The following is a 21,188-nucleotide window of genomic DNA, read 5'->3' on the forward strand; positions in this document are numbered from 1 at the left end:
TCCCAAGTATGGATTAGAGAACAATTAAGTAGAGAGGAAAACCCAAAAGACCCGATTTAAAAAAAAAAATGTCCCTAACTTATTCATTACCTTTTCTTAAGTCTGTTTCTTCCTTCAAAGAGATTAGAGCAAAGTCTTGGCTCTTGGAAGCACTGCCCTGCAGGGACGTGGGCTAGGTGGAAGGACCCCATCAACGTCCCACCTCTAGAGTGGAACACAACCCATAATGGACTCGCAAAATAGCTACGACCCCTCACCATCTGGCAGCTGTACGGTGGCTTGCGTAAAATGAACTGGTGGTCACAATCCAGTTCCCATTAGACAGATGTCCACTTCACAAAGAGAGCATCATACTCAGCAGCCTAGTTGGCAAAGAGGAGAGAGGACTGGGCATGGAAATCACATTTCCTTGTTCTGCAGAACCAGGCTGCTTACTCAGTCGAGCTGAAGCCAGCCTGACGGATGATGGTAGGTAGTATGGCAGCAGTTCTGAGAGGAGGACTTGATGTTAATCGATCCATCTAACCCTTACAAACACCTCGAAGCACTTCTCAGATGTCGTCTCATTTATCCTACAGAGAAGCAATGGTTTTACAAACTAGGTTTTGCCTTATCGAGCCACACCATAGTTGTCTTCGAAGACTACCACCAGGACATATTGACTTCACTCAAGGATTGATGGAGCCTGCAACTGCCCAGGATACACTCTCTGCAGCTTCCATTACAGTATCAGGGCGAGCACGTGGGGCAGAGAAAGGTCTTGCTTAACTTCTCCAGGGTTAATTAGCATTCTCACCCCAAACGAACAAGTTATTGTTGAATCCTAAATAAAAAGGGCAAGAACAATGGTCCTTTACCTCGAAATGTCCTATCTACCTGGACAACTCATGAACCTTTTATTTTGCTTGAGGACGATTGTCCCTGAGCAAACATCCATAGCAATCTTCCTCTATTTTGGATGTGGGACGCTGCCACTGCATGGCTTGAGGAGCAGTGTGTAGGTAGGTCCATGCCTGGGATCCGAACCCACAAACTCTGGGCCACCAAAGCAGAGTGCATGAACTTAACCACTACACCACCAGGCCGGCTCCTAATGAGCATTTTATAGAGGACTAAAAAAACAAAAGCCCTATTTGCCTTTGGCTGTTGAGGTATTCGATTCCATCTAGAGAGTGAAATTAAGTGGGTCTGTTTGCTCTCAGCCTAATGGAAGTGCAGAGAAAAGGTATGCCTCCAGCACAGCAGGAGTGTATATATTCAGCAATGCTTTTCCATTGATTTTTCTTAACTCTTGCAAACAAGTTGGTTCACATCCTCTTTTTAATGACCTAAAATTCTTTTTAAAAAATTCACGCACAGAAACATAAACAAACAAAAAACAAACACCAACTAACCTGACTCGGAGAATCTTCAAGAAGCAACACAGACAGTGAAAAATAACAACTTTACATCTTTTATTAGGCTGCATTAACCATATACTACACTAAGAAAATCTATTCAGAGTTGGTAACAATTAGTACAAGACTTCTACTGAACAGAATGTAAGTCCCCAATAAGGAGGCCTTAGTAAGACGATTATTTTTTAGAGAAGGATGTTAATGGGTATGAAAGCTAATGTTGGTTAACGTACTTATTTCCTTTTCAAAGTTGTGACTCTTCTAATAATTATCTTAATGATACTGTGTTCAAAATGAGCTGCTCTCTAGGCTTCTGAAACAGGGTACAGGTGGTAGGGTATAGGGGTGGGTTAAGAACTAGCCTCTGTGTGAAAATGATCTTGACGATGGTTAGTTCAGGATGCTTGGAGATGGCTACCATCAAAGTCAGTAAACATCGCTCTACTAGTGGGTCACAGAGCACCTCTCTAATGCCAACTGACCATCTTCAAAACTGAGCGCAGCTGGTAAGGAGAGAGGCTATGTAAAAGAGAAGGAAGGAACCGCAATAAACGTTGAAAAATAACTCAAAAGTAACACCTTGTTGACGGTAGTTTAGTCGCAATGTCCACTTGCAACAAACCGTGCAGAAAGGTCTGTGTGCCAAAGAAAAAACTAAACCAAACCTGAAAACTGTCAAACAGAAAGTCTAATAACGATATTAAACACACTCCGGTGTGCTGAGCAATATGATGTAAGGCCTATAGTTACCATACAATGTCCATGGAAATCTGGGCCCAAGTAAGATAATGAGACATCTGATTATTCTGAAAGAGTGTGCTGTCCTCAGGGCCGGGGACACTAGGTTCAAGAACTCTGAATAATGACTTAGGTTTGGAATCTGTAGCAGGCCCTCTGCAGTCTCTGATTCTCAGTTTCAAATATTTGTCCTGCCCACTTTTACACTCTTTGCCCAGAGACCATTGGTCTTTATAGACTGTCCCTCCCCTGCCTCATTCTACCATGTCCTCCCCTTGCCCCACATAACGCCGATTTAAATTGGGTGCAAGGGGCCAGCCCGGTGGTGCAGCGGTTAAGCGCGCACATTCCGCTTCAGCGGCCCGGGGTTCACCAGTTTGTATCCCGGGTGCGGACATAGCACCGCTTGGCACGCCATGCTGGGGCAGGCGTCCCACATATAACACAGAGGAAGATGGGCACGGATGTTAGCTCAGGGCCAGTCTTCCTCAGCGAAAAGAGGAGGATTGGCAGCAGTTAGCTCAGGGCTAATCTTCCTCAAAAAATAAATAAATAAAAAATAAATAAATAAATTGGGTGCAAAATTTTCTAGCAAACTACTTAAGAAGGATTAGAAAGTTTCCACGGACAAAAATTACAAAAAAAAAATCCCACAACCCTTCCTAAAACATATACCTTACAAAATCAGACACCGTTACTGCTGCCATTTTTTCACTTTTGTCTTCTTTGTCTACATCTACTACCCTCTTCTCAGTCCCCAGCATATGCCAGGCACTGCACACCAGGCAATTTATATTCAATATTCTATAAATAATTTATTCCTCAGAAGACTACCACATAGGCAAGAACACATCCATTTGAAGAAACGGTGTTCAAAAAAATAAACTAACTTCGAATTACCACAAAGTTTAAAACATACGTGTGTGTGGGTCGTACACATGTACACCCACACCTCCCATGAGGGTTCAGGCTATTAGCTGCTCTGTAGTATCAACTGGATCTAGATCCAAGAGCTAAGGGCCTGATGCTGTCCTGCAGGACTGGTGGCATACTGAAAGAGGATGGTGAGGGCCAGCTGGCACACCACCACCATCTTAGTTACGCTAACAAGAGCACTGCAAACTGCACATCCTTAGACTTAACAAAGACTCCTCAGAAAGATTCATTTACTGAAACTTCAGCCTCTACTTGCCTTAACCTCCCTACCGGGCAGAGAAAGAAGAAAGAAAACTAAAAATGAAGAAAAAGGGGAAAGACGACATATGGGGTATGTCGCTGAGAGAAAAAACGTCAGACTCCTACTATCACATGACCTTGGGTCCCCCTAACTCTCTCACTTCACCTTTACCATGTGAACAGCACAGGATTCTCTGCTCAGGGGCCTCTTGAGTTTGTTCTCCAAAAACACAATACACACACACGTGCGCGCGCGCAAAGTGGACACTGCCAACCCAAAGCTGGCTTTACATTTCAAAAGAACTTATGGCAGCCCTCTCTTTAATACCACTCAATTCTTTTTCTCCTTTTGGGACAAAAGACCATGGCTGTTCACCTTTATATTCTCAGCATTAAGTACAATGCCTTGCACACAGAAGGCACTGATAAATGGTTATTGCCACGTGACCGGTACTTTGGTAAACACTCTGTTAACTCTCTGGGCCACATCTTTCATCTTTTCTATTCTACGTTAAATTCCACATTAAATGGGACCCAGAGCTTTCAAGGCTACCCTAAGCTCCAAATCCTGTTATAAAAGAAACAAGCATGAAGCCACACGAAAGCGCTGGCCAGAGGTCCACTCCTGCGGACTGTAGGTTAGCTGCCCCCACCATCTCCTTAACTTTCATCAAGTTCTCTAAGTTCAGCACCTCTTCTGTGTCAAAGTTTGGCTCCAACTCTACACTTTGCCTGCCGTTCCAACATTTTAAGTATACACAGCAGACTCCTGCGGTTTAGCATTAATTGAAAGAGCTCATCTATATATAGGCTCCCTCTGCACTTTGGCATCTTTAAAACTTCAATCACATTCTCTTCTAACTTTTTTTTTGAGAGCACAATCCCTCTTTTTATGTTTGCTACAGCTTTTCCCTCTTTTCATTCTTGTGACTCAATGCTCTCAGGTCTTTTAAGTTGACCTCCTAGAGCTTTCCATATGGGTTCACCTTCCTAGACCTCTGCGATTCATGCTGCTGTCCTCCGGAACGCCTCCATCTCCTTGATACAACTTCAATAGCATTTCCTAATATTGGGCACAGTGGCCTAGATAGGGGCGAGAAAGTTCTCTGTGAAACGTGGTGAATTACCTCTTCTTAACACTTGGCGTCGGGTATCTTCATTTGTAACGTTTAGCATTTTGGGGGCCGTTTTGACCATCCACTTGTTGAAGGCCTTATTTCTTATTCTCCTCGCTGTCCCTAATGTTTTCACGACTTTCTACATGTCTATGATGCGTAGGAGTTTCCACTAAACTATAGGAGTTTGGGAAGCATTTTTCCTCCCAAGTAAAACGAAAAAGAACTCAACAAAAGTGTAGCAATTCATGGACTTAGCTGGCAAGAGACTCTGAACACTGCAGACGACACTGAAGTCTACCATGCAGAGATCAGTCTCAAGCCACATGCAGGTTAGGCTGTGAACTTGTCCTACAGAGGCCTAACATACCCCAAAATATTTTAGAATGATCAGATTCTAGGTCAATTAAAGCGTGTGACACGTGGATATTCTCTTTCAATCCTTCAATTCATTTCTCCAATTCCAATTTATGATCCTCTAATGGAAGTCTAAAGAAATTATATTCCTTTAAGCTTCAAACTGATGACGGTTCGAAGTGTATTTCTCCAATTGGGTTTCTCCAGTTTGAATAAATACCAGAACGTGGATACTGGATTAGGAGCATCTTTCTCAGTAATTTACATAGAGAGTGAAAAAATATCGATCCTAATACCATTCTTGTGGCGTCTCAATTGCCATCCCCATTCTCTCGAACCCATTAGTTTTCACCATTATAACCTGCCCCTGTTCAGCTAACCAGCTCCTTTTTCCATTTATAGCAAAACCTGCTTCTCTGCTCGCTATATATTTGTCTGTCTATGTGACTGAGTGAAAAGAGGCCTTGTGAAATCCAAGTTCATCATAACCCATCATTCCACATATGCTTTTTTCCTGCGTTCCCTTCTCCATCACATGTACTCATCAAAGCAGATTTGAAAATATCCTAAGACATTCAAGACTCTGACTCTCTAATATATTTAATTGGCCTAGCTCACTGCAAATTTCTCTAGCGTGATACCTAATGTAACACTGAGATACCTAATGTCTAACTGATTTTCCAGTGAATTTCACAGTACGGGCCAGAACATTTTCAATTCTCTTGACTAACTGTCCTGACAGCTAACGTGGCATCATCCATCATTTTTGTTACCAAAGCACATAAACTCCTACCAATCTGTGGCTAAATTACATTATTTTAGCTTAGTTTCTACTTTCTCCCATATGGCCAATTCTCTTTTCATCCCTTTTTAGCTTCCAATGGTTTTGAAGATCCCAATGATTGTTCTGCATTTATTCATGATACATCCTGACACACTTATGTCTGACTGGAGGGAGAGTTGTTCCAGTAAGAGGTTTGGGCTCTCCAATATCAGAAAGCAAAGCATGAGAATGGATGGTCTCAGGATCAGTGAAATCTGATCAAGGAGCAAAGAACCCAAGACCTCATGCCTAAATTTTGTTAGCATCAGGGGCCATACATCCAAGGATGAAAATTCAATCTTTTAAGAATCTAGAAACACAAGATAAGCAAAAGGGTACCAATTCTGCTAACATCATTGTACTTTTTTTTTTTTTACCATGGTTGGAATTATTAAAGATAATAAACTTTGCAAGGCATCTAATGATTTTTAAAATATTTCTAACGCTAGCATTCTGAACACTTCTAAAAATATAACTTAACAATGGTTAATTTTAAATTTTCATTAGAAGCAAAGTTTGAAGATGGAAGAAAGGAAACCTTTCAACCTGACTGCCTTACTATCTGGGGTCTTAGGAGTAGAAGTCATTATGTAAGGGAGGGCGGGCATGCTAAGGCAACTTGGAGGAAACGCATGTGTGTTTCAGAGTAACTAACAGCATAAGCCCAAAGAGAAGACTTCTCTTTCTGGCTAGGAAACTGGACTTCTCATTTCCAAAGACTGGTTTCATAATGACCGACCCACAGTATGGTGACCCAGAGTGGTATAACTGCGTAACCAATGGCAGAGCGTCTCTAATGTGGAGAAATCTCTTTGGGTGCAAATAAAAAGGAAAGTAAGACTGTTAGGCAGGCAAGCTGTAACCGAATCAATGGGAAATGTGAATTGTGAGAACACCCAGACTTAGCTTTTTCAATATGTGTTGGAGGGACTCAAACAGACATAAGCCATGAAACCCTGGGTTTACTTTTCATGTCAAATTCCTACCAAAAAAGTCTGTTCTCCTTTTGTCCAGAGGCTTTTATCCCTTTGCTCCTTTAATTCCAGAAATGCCAATCTACCGGGACGAGAGGACTGGGGGCCAGCTGATGTCCGGACAGAGGAGAAGAAAACAAAATGGTTAGAAGCAACCTTCAGTAATTTCATTTCTTCTTTGATATTGGCTCTCTGTGTGTCTTCTGTATCTCTCTCCTTCCCTTTCTTCCTCTTTTTCCCTCCAGAGATGTAAGGATCAAAATGTACCCAGGATAGATATCATCTGCCAGGGTAGAAGCCAGCCTTTGATATAAGAAACAGAAATTCAGCACTGTGCTAGACAGGCACAGTCCAGTCTCTCAGCACCAGAGAACGGGGTATTTAAAGGGATTCCTTCTCACTATTACTTAAAGGAGCCTTATTTCACATTTCTCTCTCATTCATCTCAATCAGGTCCACGAGTGCAGTCTATGTAAGTCAAAATAATTTAAAACTCCATTTCAAAAAAATGAATTGTGAAATTTTTTAATATAACCATATGATAGAGCGAATGAATCTACCTCTCACAAGGAGGGTGTGAATAAGGATCCATGCCTGCGAGAATATGAAAATTACGACTGCATTTTCTGTTGATCCTGTAGGATCTCGGTCAGCCGACAATGGAAGGATGTCACAATGAGTTCCACCGTGATTTCTGTTAATATAAAATTAATGCAGGATGAAAGCATCTTTCCTGTGGGCCACGGAAGCAGCACCATCAAAACTGGGGCTGTCTCAGAAAATCTAGGGCAGCAATCCTAGTTTTCCAGAAATTTAGGGCAGAAATCCTATCCTCTACTTGCGCGCATGAAAATGTGAAATTGGTTCGTCTTCCTGCATTTTGAATTCTTTCTCAATTACAGACTTCGAGATGGCATCCCTTAAATAAACTGGCTCCCAGTCCATTTCTATCACTTAAAGGAAGCTTCTGACAGAGTTTTTTAGGAAGAAAGGACATAAAACATGAAAATGAACCTCTTTGCCCCCACCCCAGTCCTCCAACATGAGCCCTTTAAGGAAAAGATCGAAGGTGTTCCTCACAAACCTTTCTTCACATTTTGAAGAAGAATAAATCTTCTGAGATTATCAACTGCCTTTAGACCATACTAGCGGCATTCACATTTGTTCTCTCACTGAACACGCAAATTCTGCGGTAGGTATTATCGCTATTGCAAGGATAAAGACACGGAGGCCGGCTCTCTAAACTGGCTTCAGATAACAGATAGCAGCTCCAAGTCTCCTGACTCCAGGGCCTGCTCTCATTCTCTAAGAGCCAGAAGAACATTCTGGACTCAGGGCTGTCCTCCTGCCCAACTCTGAAATAAGTAAAATCAGGTTTTGGTGGCTTTCAGCTCTCTCCTTCTCCTTCTTGCCTCTCTTTGTCCATTCCCCACCCATCTAATCTCATTCTCCAGTGAGAAAGCGCATTTTCCACTGTGGTGAACTGGGAAGACGTTAGGACAAACCTAGATTTTATTAATGAATTCTTGAAGACTGAAGTAAAGGCTCCGAGGAGGAAAGAAGCGACTCATATTCTGTCACAGTCTAAGATCGGTGGAGGAGGGGATGAGGACCAAATGATTCAAGGCAAACTGCTGTCCAGAACAGTCCCCAGCATCACCCTAACTGCAGCCTGACCGACGAGAAGCTGAAATGGCACCAGCACCAAAACCACTCCAAAAGCTGCTCTTTTGAAAATTAAAGGTAATAATCCTTCCCAGAGGAGCCATAAATTTAATTTTTGTTCCACCCAGAACACTCCGGGCTCTTTAGCACTGGAAGGACCACAGCTGAACAACAGTTACGCCATGACCTCTGAGCACATTTCTAGAAAAAAGGAAGTTTTGCCCTTCAGGCCTGTGGGTTTGTAGAGACAGTTGACACAAGCCACTTCTCATTTCTAGTTCTCTTTTGGCTGAGAAGTCGCCAAAGAGAGATGGTCAAAATGCAACCAAACAGGCATTGGGTTAGGACCGGGGGTCTGTTTCTACCCTCCAATCTCAAATGCTAAAGGATTTTTTTTCTAGTTGCTTAGCACAGACTCCTCAGTTCTCCTTCCTGTAAAATCAGGATACCACCACCTAACCACTTGAGCTTAGAAAAATGTAACCAACATTCATTATAGAGTAAGCTTTTTCAGGGTGCTATGATCCTGCATTATAATTTTGATTAAACTGAAATAGTAGCAGAGTCATGATCCAAGGCACACACTTTGCGTCCCACTTAGGGGTTCCTTGGTCTCACTGAACAATCTCCATACCTGCCACCTCTTCCCCCACACCTCGTTCACCATCTCCAACCCCTCGACTCCCCCTTCTCCTCCCAGACCAGCCTTTATCAGCTTCCCTATCTTAGATCTCAGGGGACATTCTAACACAGTCAACGCCCTTCCTGACCTTCTACCACGTCTGTCTTGGTCATCACCAACGCTCGGTTCCCTCTGATTCTGTTTCTCTGCTCACTCACGGATGGAAAATCACAGAACGACAACCATCAGGCTCAGCTCTAAATTGACACAACCTAAGTGTAACCAGGCTCTCAAGCTGTTCAATAATCCTGTGATTCTTTCCTCAACTGGACTTTCCAAAGTATCGTTTTAAACCTTTCCCATTCTCCTTAAGTCTTCAACGCTGCCCAGCCTTCTCAGCAATGTGCTGTCTACTGAGAAGACCAACGGGATCTGTATTGTCTATTCCCCCCATGCTGTGTTGTGACTTCCCCCAAACTGCCCTGCTGTCTCAGGTGAAGCATCTTTCCACCCTTTTATAGGCACTCTTCAACTGCTCCTGTCGTCTCTTCCAGGACTCTGATTCCTGTCTTCCTTACACTTCACTCTCTCCTTTTGCTCTATCTTATCTTTTGCTTTAAAAAAAAAAAAAAAAAAGGAGCTGGCCTGATGATGTAGTGGTTAAGTTCACAGGCTCTGCTTTGGTGGCCTGGGGTTCATGGGTTCGCATCCCGGGCATGGCCTACACATCACTTGTCAAGCCATGCTGTGGTGTCATCCCACATACAAAATAGGGGAAGACTGGCACAGATGTTAGCTCAGGGACAATCTTCCTCACCAAAAAAAAACAGACAAAAAAAGCTAGACCTAAGCTCTCTTTCCTTACATGATCTGACTGCTAGAAAGGGGAGTCTGCACTTATTTCTCCACATGTATACCTGCACAATCCCTCTCCTCACCGTGACCTCAGCTATCCTTCTGAAATTCTCAAGCCCTCCCAGTCACCAAATCTAATGGCTCCTCTTGGCCCACATCCTTCTTGATTCTTCTGTGGCACCTCAGACTCAACACAATCAAAACTGAACTTAATATTCCTCTCCTTCCCTGTTCCCACCATTGCTGACTGCTTTCCCACTTCTCCTGGTTAAACCAAAACCTCCTGGCCATCACTGCCCCAATTTAGTTAACAAGTCCCCTTCCTTCCACCACTGTGATGTCTGTATCGCTCAGCTCCTCCCTCTCCATTGTCATGACAGCGTCTCTGTTCAGGCTGCAAGTACTTGTCAAGACAAGTCAACATGTTCACCAGTCTCCCAGCTCCTTTTCCCCTTGCTAAAATACCTTCACGGAGCCTCCAGTGTCCAACAAATAAAATTAAAATATTTTATTTGGAGAATTAAGGCCCTCTAAGAACTGGTCCTAGCCTTTATTTCTAGGCATTGTGACCTTCCTCTGTTCCATTTCATTTCATATATTTCACATTTTCTCTGAACTTCGGGAGAATCCATAGTTCCCAGAATTTGCCCTGCGTTTTCTCATCTCCATGCCTGAATCGGGCCAGTCCATCCACTTGTAACGCTCAACATTTTTCTTTACTTATTGAAATCCTTCCCCTCTCCCCAAGATTTGGGAAACAGGCCATCTTTTCCTATCTCCATAGCTCCAAGTTACTCATTCCTCCCCGGAACTTCCATAGTTCAAATACGCTCATCTCTTTCTTACTTAGTCTTATCTCACGTTCTTTTATATTATCGTTACCTGTGTGCTGGCCTCACTGTCCCTATTAGACGTGAAGTTCTTGGAGACAATGATGATAACAATAACTGTAATAACAACCATCATGACAACAAGCTCCTGCCGTATTCCAGCTCTGTGCAGAGCACATAACTTCATCTCAGCAACCCTATTTCATTTTCAGACGTGATTAAGTCATGTGCTCAAGGCCAACACCCAGGAAGAGACAGGGCCAGAAATTGAATTTAGGCTTGTCTGACTTCAAAGGCCATGCTCCTAACTACTACCTGGCATTTCTCACCACACAGAGACTTGACAAAAAAACCACTGAATAAAACATCCTCTCCGTTAAGTCCTAGTAGGCGGGAGAGTTCACTTAGCTAGGTTTCCCAGGGTTGCCAAGCCTGCTTGATCAACACACACGTTTACAGGGAGAAGAAATCCACAGCTTAAACGCTAACTCGTAAAGGATGATTTCAAAAACAGAACAAAGTTTCTATGCCTCAAGACTAAATAGAACCTCAGATGCAAAGTGAGAAAAAAAGCTAACTCACTTGGATTAGGTAATAGCCTGATTTTGTCTTTCCTTGGAACCATCGCTATCAGTAAGGTCACTCCAAAAGCTTTGCTTAGAAAATTTAAACCATCTTTAGAAAGAGCCTCCAAGATTCTAATTTCTGAGGCTCTGACATCAGCCCTGAGGAAACAGGATAATTGTACTCCGCTGACAGAGTCAGGACCAACGTAAACGTGAGGTCCTATTTTACATACGACCAGGGAAATAACGTAAGGCATACATAGGTATCAATGTAAAGAAAAGTGCTGGTTGTTGCTGTCTATACGTAAGCAGCTACGGGCTGTAATCCCCCGAGAGGAATGTCATTATACAGCTCAAATCCCATCACAACAAATCCCGTTACAACAGAGATGTCTGTATAACAAAAACCCTTTCAAGCTTTGGCTGACAGCCCACATACTTCAAGCAATATTTGATGTGAGACTTGGAGCTCACGGTAATGGGAATTGACCTATATTTCCAAAGGTAAGATTTGAATGATTTCATCTGTAACTTCTATCCCATGATACCATAAGTTGGAGTGATGTACAATCTAAACCCATGAGTATAAAAACCATACACAAAGACAGAAACAAAATCAACCCTGCCCTGAAAAGGCAAAATTCCTTCCTTTCACTTGGGGAATTCTTTGGTAAAGGAGAAGGCATCTGACCTAAGTCCTGAAATGGAGCAGACCAAGGCTTGTTTGTGGCCTTATCTCACTGAGAGGCAAGATGGTGTAGCACATGAAGACAGATGGACTGTGCTCAAGTCTCTACTCTGCCACTTGCTAGCTGGGTAAACTGGGCTCCATTTCTTAACTTTTTCTCAGCCTCAGTTTTCTCATCTGTAAAATGTGACTAATACCATCTACTTTCAGGATTTCAGTAAGAACTAAATGAGAGAACATAAGGAAAGCTCCTAACATAGGAGCTGGTACACAGCGTGTGCTCGGAAAAGTTCGTTTACACATCAGGCCTTCCTTCCCCTCCAAGACTCTGGATTTATGCAAACTATTTCAATGAAGTTATTCTAAGACCTAGTGAATGAAGTTATCAAAATGTATATTCTTCAACAGCCTGGTAAAGATATTGCTCAGAGGAACATTGGGAAAAAGAGAGAAATAGGTAGAACTAGGCCATGCACAATACCTACTTGACTGAGAGAAAAGTCTTTTTGGCTAAGGCAAGATGTGTAATCAAAAGCTAAAATGCGAGTAACCAGGCATCGTAAAAATAAATAAGCTCTGATCATTAAGTCAGATGTCATTTTCAAAAATGGTGGAAAACTGAAATTTGGAGGCCTATTTTCCTAGTCAAGGGTGAACTGTGGTTACTGCTCTAAAGCACTAGTTTACTGCCTCTGGCCTAGTTTTCTGTGGGTACCATCCTAGATGGTGGGAGGGTCCTTATTGGCTAACTCAGCTCCAGTCCAGGGCTTTATACTGCCTTTCCCCAGTAGAATACTATGAAAGCTAAGTATTAAAAAATTCTAGTCTTCTCCATTTAGAAAACATGTAAGTAATTAACTCAAGAATATGATTAATAAGCATTCTTAATAGTGCCCTAATCTGGATGTTTTTAATCCTACTGATTTTTAGATATCTAATTTTCTATTTTTCAAATTATGAGAGAATCGGGTTTGTGGTGACAAAATTCTGTATGTATTCTTTTGAAAACACTCCAGTTACACGATATGTTTTGAGATAGAAATGAGAGTCTTATGAACACAATCTGAAGGCACGTCTGTTCACTTTAATAAAATGAGTATTCGCTGGGGGCTTTTAAATTCCTTAAAAGGTTCTAAAAAGTCCTAGCAGATCTCAACAACTATAAGGAACAAGAGATGGCTCAACATTTCTCACAGTCACAGAACATCAGAGTCTTAACAATTACTTAGTCACAGGCCTTCACCTTGACAGTAAGGAAGAGGCTCAGAGAAAAGTATGTAACTAAAGTGTATGTACAAGCCAAAGCAATGAGCTTGCAGGAGCTCTCACGAGAAGCCATAGAGAAATAAAACAAGCCAGACAGAAATCCCAAGGTGCAGACAAAAAGGAACTGTGAGACCCAGAGAAAGATGGAGCCCTGGGTTGAAAGACCAAGAGATGGAGAACAGAGAGAGAACAAAATTACCAAAGCAAGGTTAAAACATCAACGTAGACCAAATGGTTGCAGCAGCAAAGATATTTTAAATTCAGTCTGCACAGAGCTTACAAAGGATGACTCCCATACACAGAAGCTTTAACCTGGCGGAGAGGTTTCCGGCCTCTCTCTGTTTTAGTAATTGCAACCCCCTATCACCCTCAGCTTAAAATGGAGGCAGTAACAACCACCAGACTGTACACTTGAATCTTACCTCTGGTAAGGGCGTAAACCACAAGCATTTTTGAAAGTGTGCTAACTATTTCAGGCCACTAGGGTGCTACTTCCCGCCCCAAAAGGCACATTTCACTTAATGGTCCTCCTCTAGACCCCAAGAACTGATGTCCTTCTTAAAAGTGTACCCTTTATTCCTTGCACCAGTGGTATCACACTGACTGTTTACAAGGCATTTCAGAATGCCCATAGGCTATGGAAAAGTGAAATGCAATTGTAATTACATGGGTAATAATAGGAAGGCAGGGGTAGAAAGAGTTAGCTCCTGAAATGCAAGGCTGAGAAACGCTATTCCTTAGAGAGGCAGTCACTTCTCCTGAGAAGAGCCTGCGCTGCCTAGAAAGTGACCTCAGGAGAGCAATCACGCGCCTGGACAGAGGCGCGGCCGTTCGCCCTCCCTCCGCTCCTCCCTCCCTGGTCCCAGGCCAGCTCGTCCACCTGTCCCGGAGGCAGGCGGGCGGGGGCGCCGGGAGGAGCTGGGCTGGTCGCGCCAGGGCACAGGGGCAGAGGGCTGGCTCCTACTCACAGTCCTCCCTCCCGCGACGCCCAGGGATGCCCACGACTCGGCCCCCTCAATCCCGCCCCAGTCACGGGGTCCCCGCTGTCTGTACCTTTACTCTGGGGAGGGTTCTGACTCCGGTCCCGGAGGACGTTGATCTGGTAGACGGCTCCGTAAGGCTCAAAAAGTTCTTTCAGCTCCTTTTCCGACCAGGACCGGGGGATCTGTCCGACAAACATCTTAATGGCATCTGGGTCTGGTTGGTCTGAGTGATCCAAAGCGCCGTTCATCTTGTTGGCTGTGCCGTTACTGTCAAAAGGGAACCGGGAGCCAGAGTTAGGGCTGCACGGCGAGGGACAGGAAGAAAAAAAATAGAGGGGTGAGGGCGGGGAGGCGGAAGGAGGAGGAAGAGGAGCACGGGGCAAAGTGCCTAATGAGTCGTAGAAATTTGATGAACTAAAACAAAGCACAGGCACCATTAGGTTGCTCCTCGGTGGCGGCAGCGGCGGGCTCTCACTGCAGGCTGCTGTTCAGCATCGGCGCCCGAGCACAGGGCAGCGCCCCGCCGGCTGTCACCCGGGGCGTGGACATCTTGAAACCCAGCTCAGGAGGCAGCTGCAAGTTAAGTGCAGGTCTCGCTCTGCAAGGAAGCCATCAACGCATCCGCAGCGTTATCAGCCCCTCACTGGCTCTCGTGTGGAAAGAAAGGCAGGGCTGGATTTCTGCTGGATTTCCCCCCTCCACCCTCTCCCGTTTTTGGAGGTTTTTGGAAGAGAGGAGAGAGGTGGTAATAATAAAGTCAGATGAAAAGAAAATGAAACACTTGGCAGTCCGTCAGATGACTAATGCAAGATGCTGGTGATGAATTTGCAGAGTGCGCGAGGCATCCATGTGTGCATCAAATTAGTACGTTGTTGCTGCTCAGAATGGAAAGTGCTCCAGCAATGCGGCTCCGTGCAGCCGATTGGCTGCCCACGCTGGAGAAAAGAGCTGGGGCCGGGAGGGGGCTCCCGTTTAAAAAGCACATTGTTTATGGAACCCGGGCACAAAGGGTTTAATTCAGAGAGGCAAAGGCGATCTCAGAATTGCCTGCTTTGTGCCGGAAAAAAAATGCAGCCCCAGAAAGTTGAGTTCCCGCTAAAGGACACTGAATATTTCAAATCTTTCACACTCCATAAATTGCTGTCTGTATATCTGACTTCCAGATGTTGCACTTGAGTTCTAAACAATCACACGTTTGGGAGAGAAAAGAGGAAAGTCTGCTTTTTCTTCTCCTAGCTTCAATAAATATTTGGGGCTGATACAAAGAACAAGACCATAAGCTTTTACATATCAATCTTCCTTAATGCTGTTTTCCAAAACCCTCATTTGGAACAGAGGATGCTTGTTTAGAACCTACCATTCTCATCACCATCATGTAATATGATGATGAAGGTTTTCATTTGTCACTTGGATCTCCCCAATTTAAGCTGCAGTAAATAGTAAAGCAAAACCACATACCCTCTTCATCATCCCCCCTCCTAATGCACTCTAAACCCACCTACTCTGCCAAGTGACAAGGCTGAATGCCCTAAGCAGCATTCATTTGCAGGACTGTGCTCTTCGTTTAGCTTCTCAGCCTGTGAAAATAAAATGCACCTAAACAAGTGGAAACCCGGCAGATATGGTATCTACAGAGCCATGGGGCTGCCCCCCAGCCCAATGGGGCAGGAAGATCATTAAAGGGACACATGGACTAAAACTTTGCTGCAAATGGCAGGTGTCATTTCACTGTAGCTTCAGAGTCATAGTAAGAAGGTATTCAAAGATCTTAAGCAGGGTTCCTTATTTGGTTAAAAGAAACAATCAAAAAATACCAGAGCACCTTAAATTGGCTGTGGACCTACGCTAGCTCTGAGCCCGTGGGGGGAGAAAAAAAAAAGACATTCATGGCTAAAAAACAACAAAAAAAAACCTACAGAAAGGAGAAATCTTGTATTCAATTTAATCCAGAAAAGAAAATGATGGCAAATATTGTTCACTAGGTCCTGGCTTCAATTTCTACTTCTTCTTATCCCCCCTATTTTACCATTTTATTTTTTATCCTTGAGATAAACAATCAGACTGTCTAACTTGAAGCACTTTCAGAGCTTTTTCTAATCAACCTTATTGTTATAAAAAATGTTCCGCTGAATAAAATATTGAGCACAAAATCTTCTTTCAACAATTTAGGTGTAATGTAATGCTTGTTTATATTAGAGCCCCATTGTTTATCTTGTTCTTATGCACCTATACTTATTTTCAAATCACCCTTTGAGAATTCAATAAACACGTTTATCCCGTGGAGCTGATTTCGGCAGGGTGGAGGTGGTAAAGTCCCACGCAGAACAGAATGTAGCGTTCACAGCTCGTTGAGAGCTGAGAGTGTGGCAAGACTTATTTCTGGGACAGGAAGGACTTGTGGTTACTGCTGTTGACAGTCAGCTAGAATGAAAAGAGGAAGGCATTGCCACAGGTCTCAGCTAACAGCAAACGGAAGTTCAAAGAATGGGGCTATTGCATGTTGCCTGAACAGAGCACAGCTAATAACCACAGAGGAGTTAGGCGACAGTACAGTAGTCCTAATATCTACGCTTAGAATTCTAGAGCAAGCATTGCTTAATGTCTCTCTAAATGAGAGGTCGTTTTTACTTTCTCAGAAAATACACGGCCACTGAGGCGCATAAAGGAAGGGAAACTGAGCAGAGCTTACACCTTACACCTTCGGTCTTTATGTTGGTGAGTACATATTTATAATCCTTCCCCCATCAGGCATCCTTGACAGATGCCCAGAGACCTCTTATCATCCAGAAGCAGAGGGGTGTCAGTGTTCATGGCACGGGCTTTGAATCCTGGCACCACTACTTCCTAACTGTGCCACTCTGGGCCTAGGACTCTTTATCTGTAAAATGGGAACAATCAACTCCATCTCGGAGTCTCATACTTAGTACAGGACGTGGCACAGAGTAAGAGGTTAGTAAGTGTTGGCTATTTCTACTGTTAATCCCTTCTCTGACCTTGTGATGCACAAGTCGTTCCTCGGGCTGAGAGTGAACAGCCCATGGCAAATTTGTAAGGCAGGGCCAAGAGCAAGTCCTACTGCCAAAGAAAAGGCAGCACTAAAAGAAACACACACACACACACACACACACTTCCCTCTTTCTATCTGTGGGAAGGAGGGGAAAAAGCGCTGAGCTTAAGAGTCCCTTAAGACTGCTTCAAGACCTATATTTTCTCAATAATCACATATCGGTGTCTGCATCTCCACAGATTCCCTTCTTCTCCATTCCCACAGATTCACACCAGTGAGGGCCTCTCATTCACACCTACATCCTTTCCCAGCTACTTGCCGTTTTTGTCAACAACTGTTCCAAAGGTTTGCATCAAATGCCGAAGGCATGACAATCCCTTCCTTAAGTAAATCCAACAAGGTCTAATTGTTATACAAATCAACAGCAAGAGCACATCTTCCCCATCAAAGCTTCTGTGCCGGATGGGTGGTCCTATCCCACAACAGCCTGGTTAACTGTCTTCTAATCTATGTAAGCTCCTCCTTCTTTGGACTCTCAACTCTCTTCCTGGCTAACGCTCATTTCTAGTGGAGACTTACTGACTTCGTTGGTCCTCATGGGGCTGTAAGCGTTGACACATTTAAGGAAGCCAGAAACTGTGTGTCCAATAGTTAAACCTTCCAGGGTACTTACCAGAGGCCATGGAGAGCCAATGTGCTCTTCACAGAGGAGTAATTACGGGAACAGATACCCCAAATCTAAGCAAGACTCTCAGTGAGATCTATTTACGAGAATTTGATCTCAGGCTTAGAAAATTCGACTAGCTCCCTTCTCTGTACTCCCCAGTCATCCTCAGCACCCACCAGAGTGCAGGAATTAGATTCAAATTCAACAAATATTTACTGAGGGGCTCCTCTTTGCCAGAAAGCTTTGCCAGGTACTTGACATACAATATCACAATAGCTCCAGGAAATTGAAATCATTATCCCCATTTTGGAAAGGAAGCAACTGAGAGTCATGGAGGTAAAGTGACTTTTCCTATGTCACACTCCTAAAGAGAGGTGCCTGCAGAATCTGGACGATGCAAAGGAAGCAAGACATAAAGGCAGACTGTTGTGCCTTAATATTCCATGAACTGGGTTTCTCTAGGGTGATGCTTCCTGTGGACTCAGTGGCCATTTGCAGACGCGAGCACAGACATCTCTGCTGGCACCTCACCTACAAACCGCATCGGGATCCAGAGCACCAATTCCGCTTTTGCTCTTGGCAAAGAGCCACCTATAAGGCTCCTCCAGGACAGATGCCATATGGAATCGGACCACAACTTAGAGAGCACTAAGCCAGCAGGCATTGGTGCTATCAGTCTCAGAGCCAAGACGAAAATATAATGACGTTTGGGGGGAAAAAAAAAATGAGAGTGCTTACTTTTTGCCTTTAGCACAAGCACTGACCTACTTCCCTATTCTATTTTCGAGTAAAGAGAAGTAGCTCGACAGAGGATATGCTAAATCTTCTGAGGTTCCTCTAAGCAGTAAAATATTATAAAAATTACAATAATTGATTCACTGCATTATTATTATCGTTATTAATTCCAGGACAACGAGCTTTTAGAAGGCTCAGCGAATAGCAGGTTTCCTTTTGGAGAAAGGAAACAAATGAACTGATATTTCTATTAATTCATCTTGTTCCTTGGGGATTGCAACTTATTGTACTGTATCTCCTTTATCTCTATAAAAGGAAGAAAAACAAAACGGGTCTGAGAAACGCCAAGTGGTGATAAATAATTATATTAACGCTGAAAAAAAAAAAGACATAAAATGCCACCTTCAGAAGATATACCAACCCCAAAACAAAGATGCCTTGTCTTGGAAAAATTTTGTACAAAGATAGCTAATCTCCCTGGTAGTTATCGATAGTCTTAATATTCCCATACTTTTTATCCATTTTACTTTTTTTTGTTCCTTGGAATATCCTGTATCAGTCCTGTCCAACTTTGTGCTATGATGGAAACGTTCTACAATCTGCACAATCCAATATGGTAGCCACTAGTTACACGTGGCAGCTAAACACTTGAAATGTGGCAAGTCCAACTGAGAAACTGAAATTTTAATTTAATTTAACTTTAATTAATTTAAATTTAAATACCTTTAAATGCAGATATACTTTTTTTCCCTTAACTGAGTTGAGATTCATCAAAACATATTATTTCGTCAGGAGGTTGTTTGGGAAAAACAGGAATGAGGGGCCAGGAAAATGATACCATACTTGAAACACACAACAGCAGGTCAGTGGGACAATGGGCTGGATGGCCTGGGCTCTTGTCTTGGCTTAGCATTAAATTCACTGTAGGATCCCAAGCAAATCATGTAAGTACTCTGTACTTCAGTTTTCCTGCTTGGAAGACAAAGAGAAAAGCAGCTCCTATCTGGCTCTTAATTTCTGTCCTTCTACGATTATGATTTGGAGCTGGATGACCATCATGGAGAAGATAATTTGGATAATATGACCAGCTACCTGAAACCTTGGGGTGACTCCCTACCTGTGTCCAGTTTAGTCCCCAGGGATCACAGGTGACTAAGGCACAAGCCAGGGAGCTGACAAGGTGTCACCTATACTGTGGAGGGTAGCCTGCAGGTTCAGACAGAACTGCTCAGTGGCTGGTGGTGGCCTGGGGCTGCTGCCAGAGCATCATCTCTCTCAATTTGTGCCAATTCTTCCTAATATCCCGAATGCGGTCCCATCACTTCAGTCAGCTGACAGGCTGCTTGAGAATTGTTTTTTAATATCACTTGTACTTAAGTAATAGCACACAAAGAAACAGGCTTTGCCTGGTGACCACAGGCAACTGTCCAAGACTGAGCCGCATGAGGCAAAAGCAGAAAGAACCTGGCAATGGGCCTAGGGGCCTTCTGGCGGGCAATAGGATGGGCATGAAATTCAGGAATATTAACATTCTTCTACATTGTCCATGTTGTTGTTCACTCTTTAAGAACAGAATTCTTCCTCAATTGACCTCCACTAATGTGGCCCCCGGGGTACAGCATCAGCAGTTTCCCATGCCACACTCCAGATCACACATCAGGGACTTGGGCAGAGCCCCACTCACGAGTCGCAACTCTCTACTCTAAACCCGCCCCAGCCTCTCAGTTTAGGAAAAGAAAACTACTGTTATCCAACCTCAAGCTCTGGGAATTGCATCTCCCTTTGAAAAGGCGCCACTTCAGGGTCACCATGAAGGAAACCTCCATCTTCTGTGACTGCCTTTTGACAGAACACCTTTGCCACTGGACTGACACACCTACGTCTTAATTGTCGTGGGATCCTGGGTTGCTGAATGATTCTGGCTAAACTTAACAAAACTCTCTGGATGGTAATTTTCTCACCAGTAAGATGAGAAAAGCAGTGCCGTTCCTGTATCTACCTGGAAGGTGTTGTTACCATTTATCATGTGTAGCCCAAGTTTTGTGAGCCACACCCATTCCAATTATGAAATGGAGCCCCAAACCTCTGAGGTAAGACCTCTGCAGACCAGCCCACGAACTCACAAATAATACCCTAAGTAGCTGAAAGATGCAAAATCTTTCTCTAAATGGTCAAAGTGTAAATAAATTAGTTTCTGCTCCTCTGAAGAAAAGTTCAAGTTTCCCGCAAGTACATACACATGTAATATGCTCATCCTTGTGCCTTGACAAAATTTGAAAAAAAAAAATTAAGAACGTACAGAACATCAATTTCTTTCACAGACAACTAGGAAAGGACACGTTTGTGATGGACCTTCTGCTGGAGTTAGTGGTGGACTGGATTAGGATGGAGGTCTCCAAACTTTACACTTGTTGGCCAGGGTGAAATGTCACCTTGACTTGTAGAAAGCTATTCCTACCGAAAAGGCCACAGCTCACGGGCGTTTGGACTCACCAAGCAAAAGGGAAACTTTATTACCTTCTCTCAACTGGACTGCTAGTAAAAAGCAGAACGCTGGAAAACCCCCACGACGAAGTGAATTTGGAGGCATCCAGGGGATACCTGGAGTCTGAGCACACGATAACCCTCGCTGAGAAGGCAGTGAGGCAGTGGCTGCGGATAGGGAACTCATTTCGTTCGGTGATTTATCAGAAAGAGTTCAGTGGACTTCGGAGCAGAGCAGAA

At 43.6% G+C, this 21,188-nt stretch overlaps 1 protein-coding gene and 1 long non-coding RNA gene across 51 annotated transcripts in view; one reads left to right on the forward strand and one right to left on the reverse strand.

The window, feature by feature from the left end:
* CELF2 (CUGBP Elav-like family member 2) overlaps positions 1-21,188 on the reverse strand; it is a 789,997-nt gene that overhangs the window by 149,962 nt on the left and 618,847 nt on the right. For 45 of the 50 annotated variants that reach the window (XM_070601472.1, XM_070601463.1, XM_070601447.1 and 42 more), the window contains one exon: positions 14,126-14,322. In XM_070601472.1, coding sequence (XP_070457573.1) covers positions 14,126-14,303 — 178 coding nt within the window. In that variant the 5' untranslated portion in view covers positions 14,304-14,322. Of the gene's footprint in view, positions 1-14,125; positions 14,323-14,489; positions 15,235-21,188 lie in introns of those variants that run through there. The other 5 variants (XM_070601462.1, XM_070601471.1, XM_070601466.1 and 2 more) reach the window with 2 other exon arrangements.
* On the forward strand, positions 16,636-20,614 carry LOC139080523 (uncharacterized). The gene is made up of 2 exons (XR_011535091.1): positions 16,636-16,770; positions 18,192-20,614. It is a non-coding gene; the product is annotated as an uncharacterized lncRNA (long non-coding RNA).

This window comes from Equus przewalskii, chromosome 30, assembly GCF_037783145.1.
Source record: "Equus przewalskii isolate Varuska chromosome 30, EquPr2, whole genome shotgun sequence".
In the NCBI taxonomy this organism is placed as follows: Eukaryota; Metazoa; Chordata; class Mammalia; order Perissodactyla; family Equidae; genus Equus; species Equus przewalskii.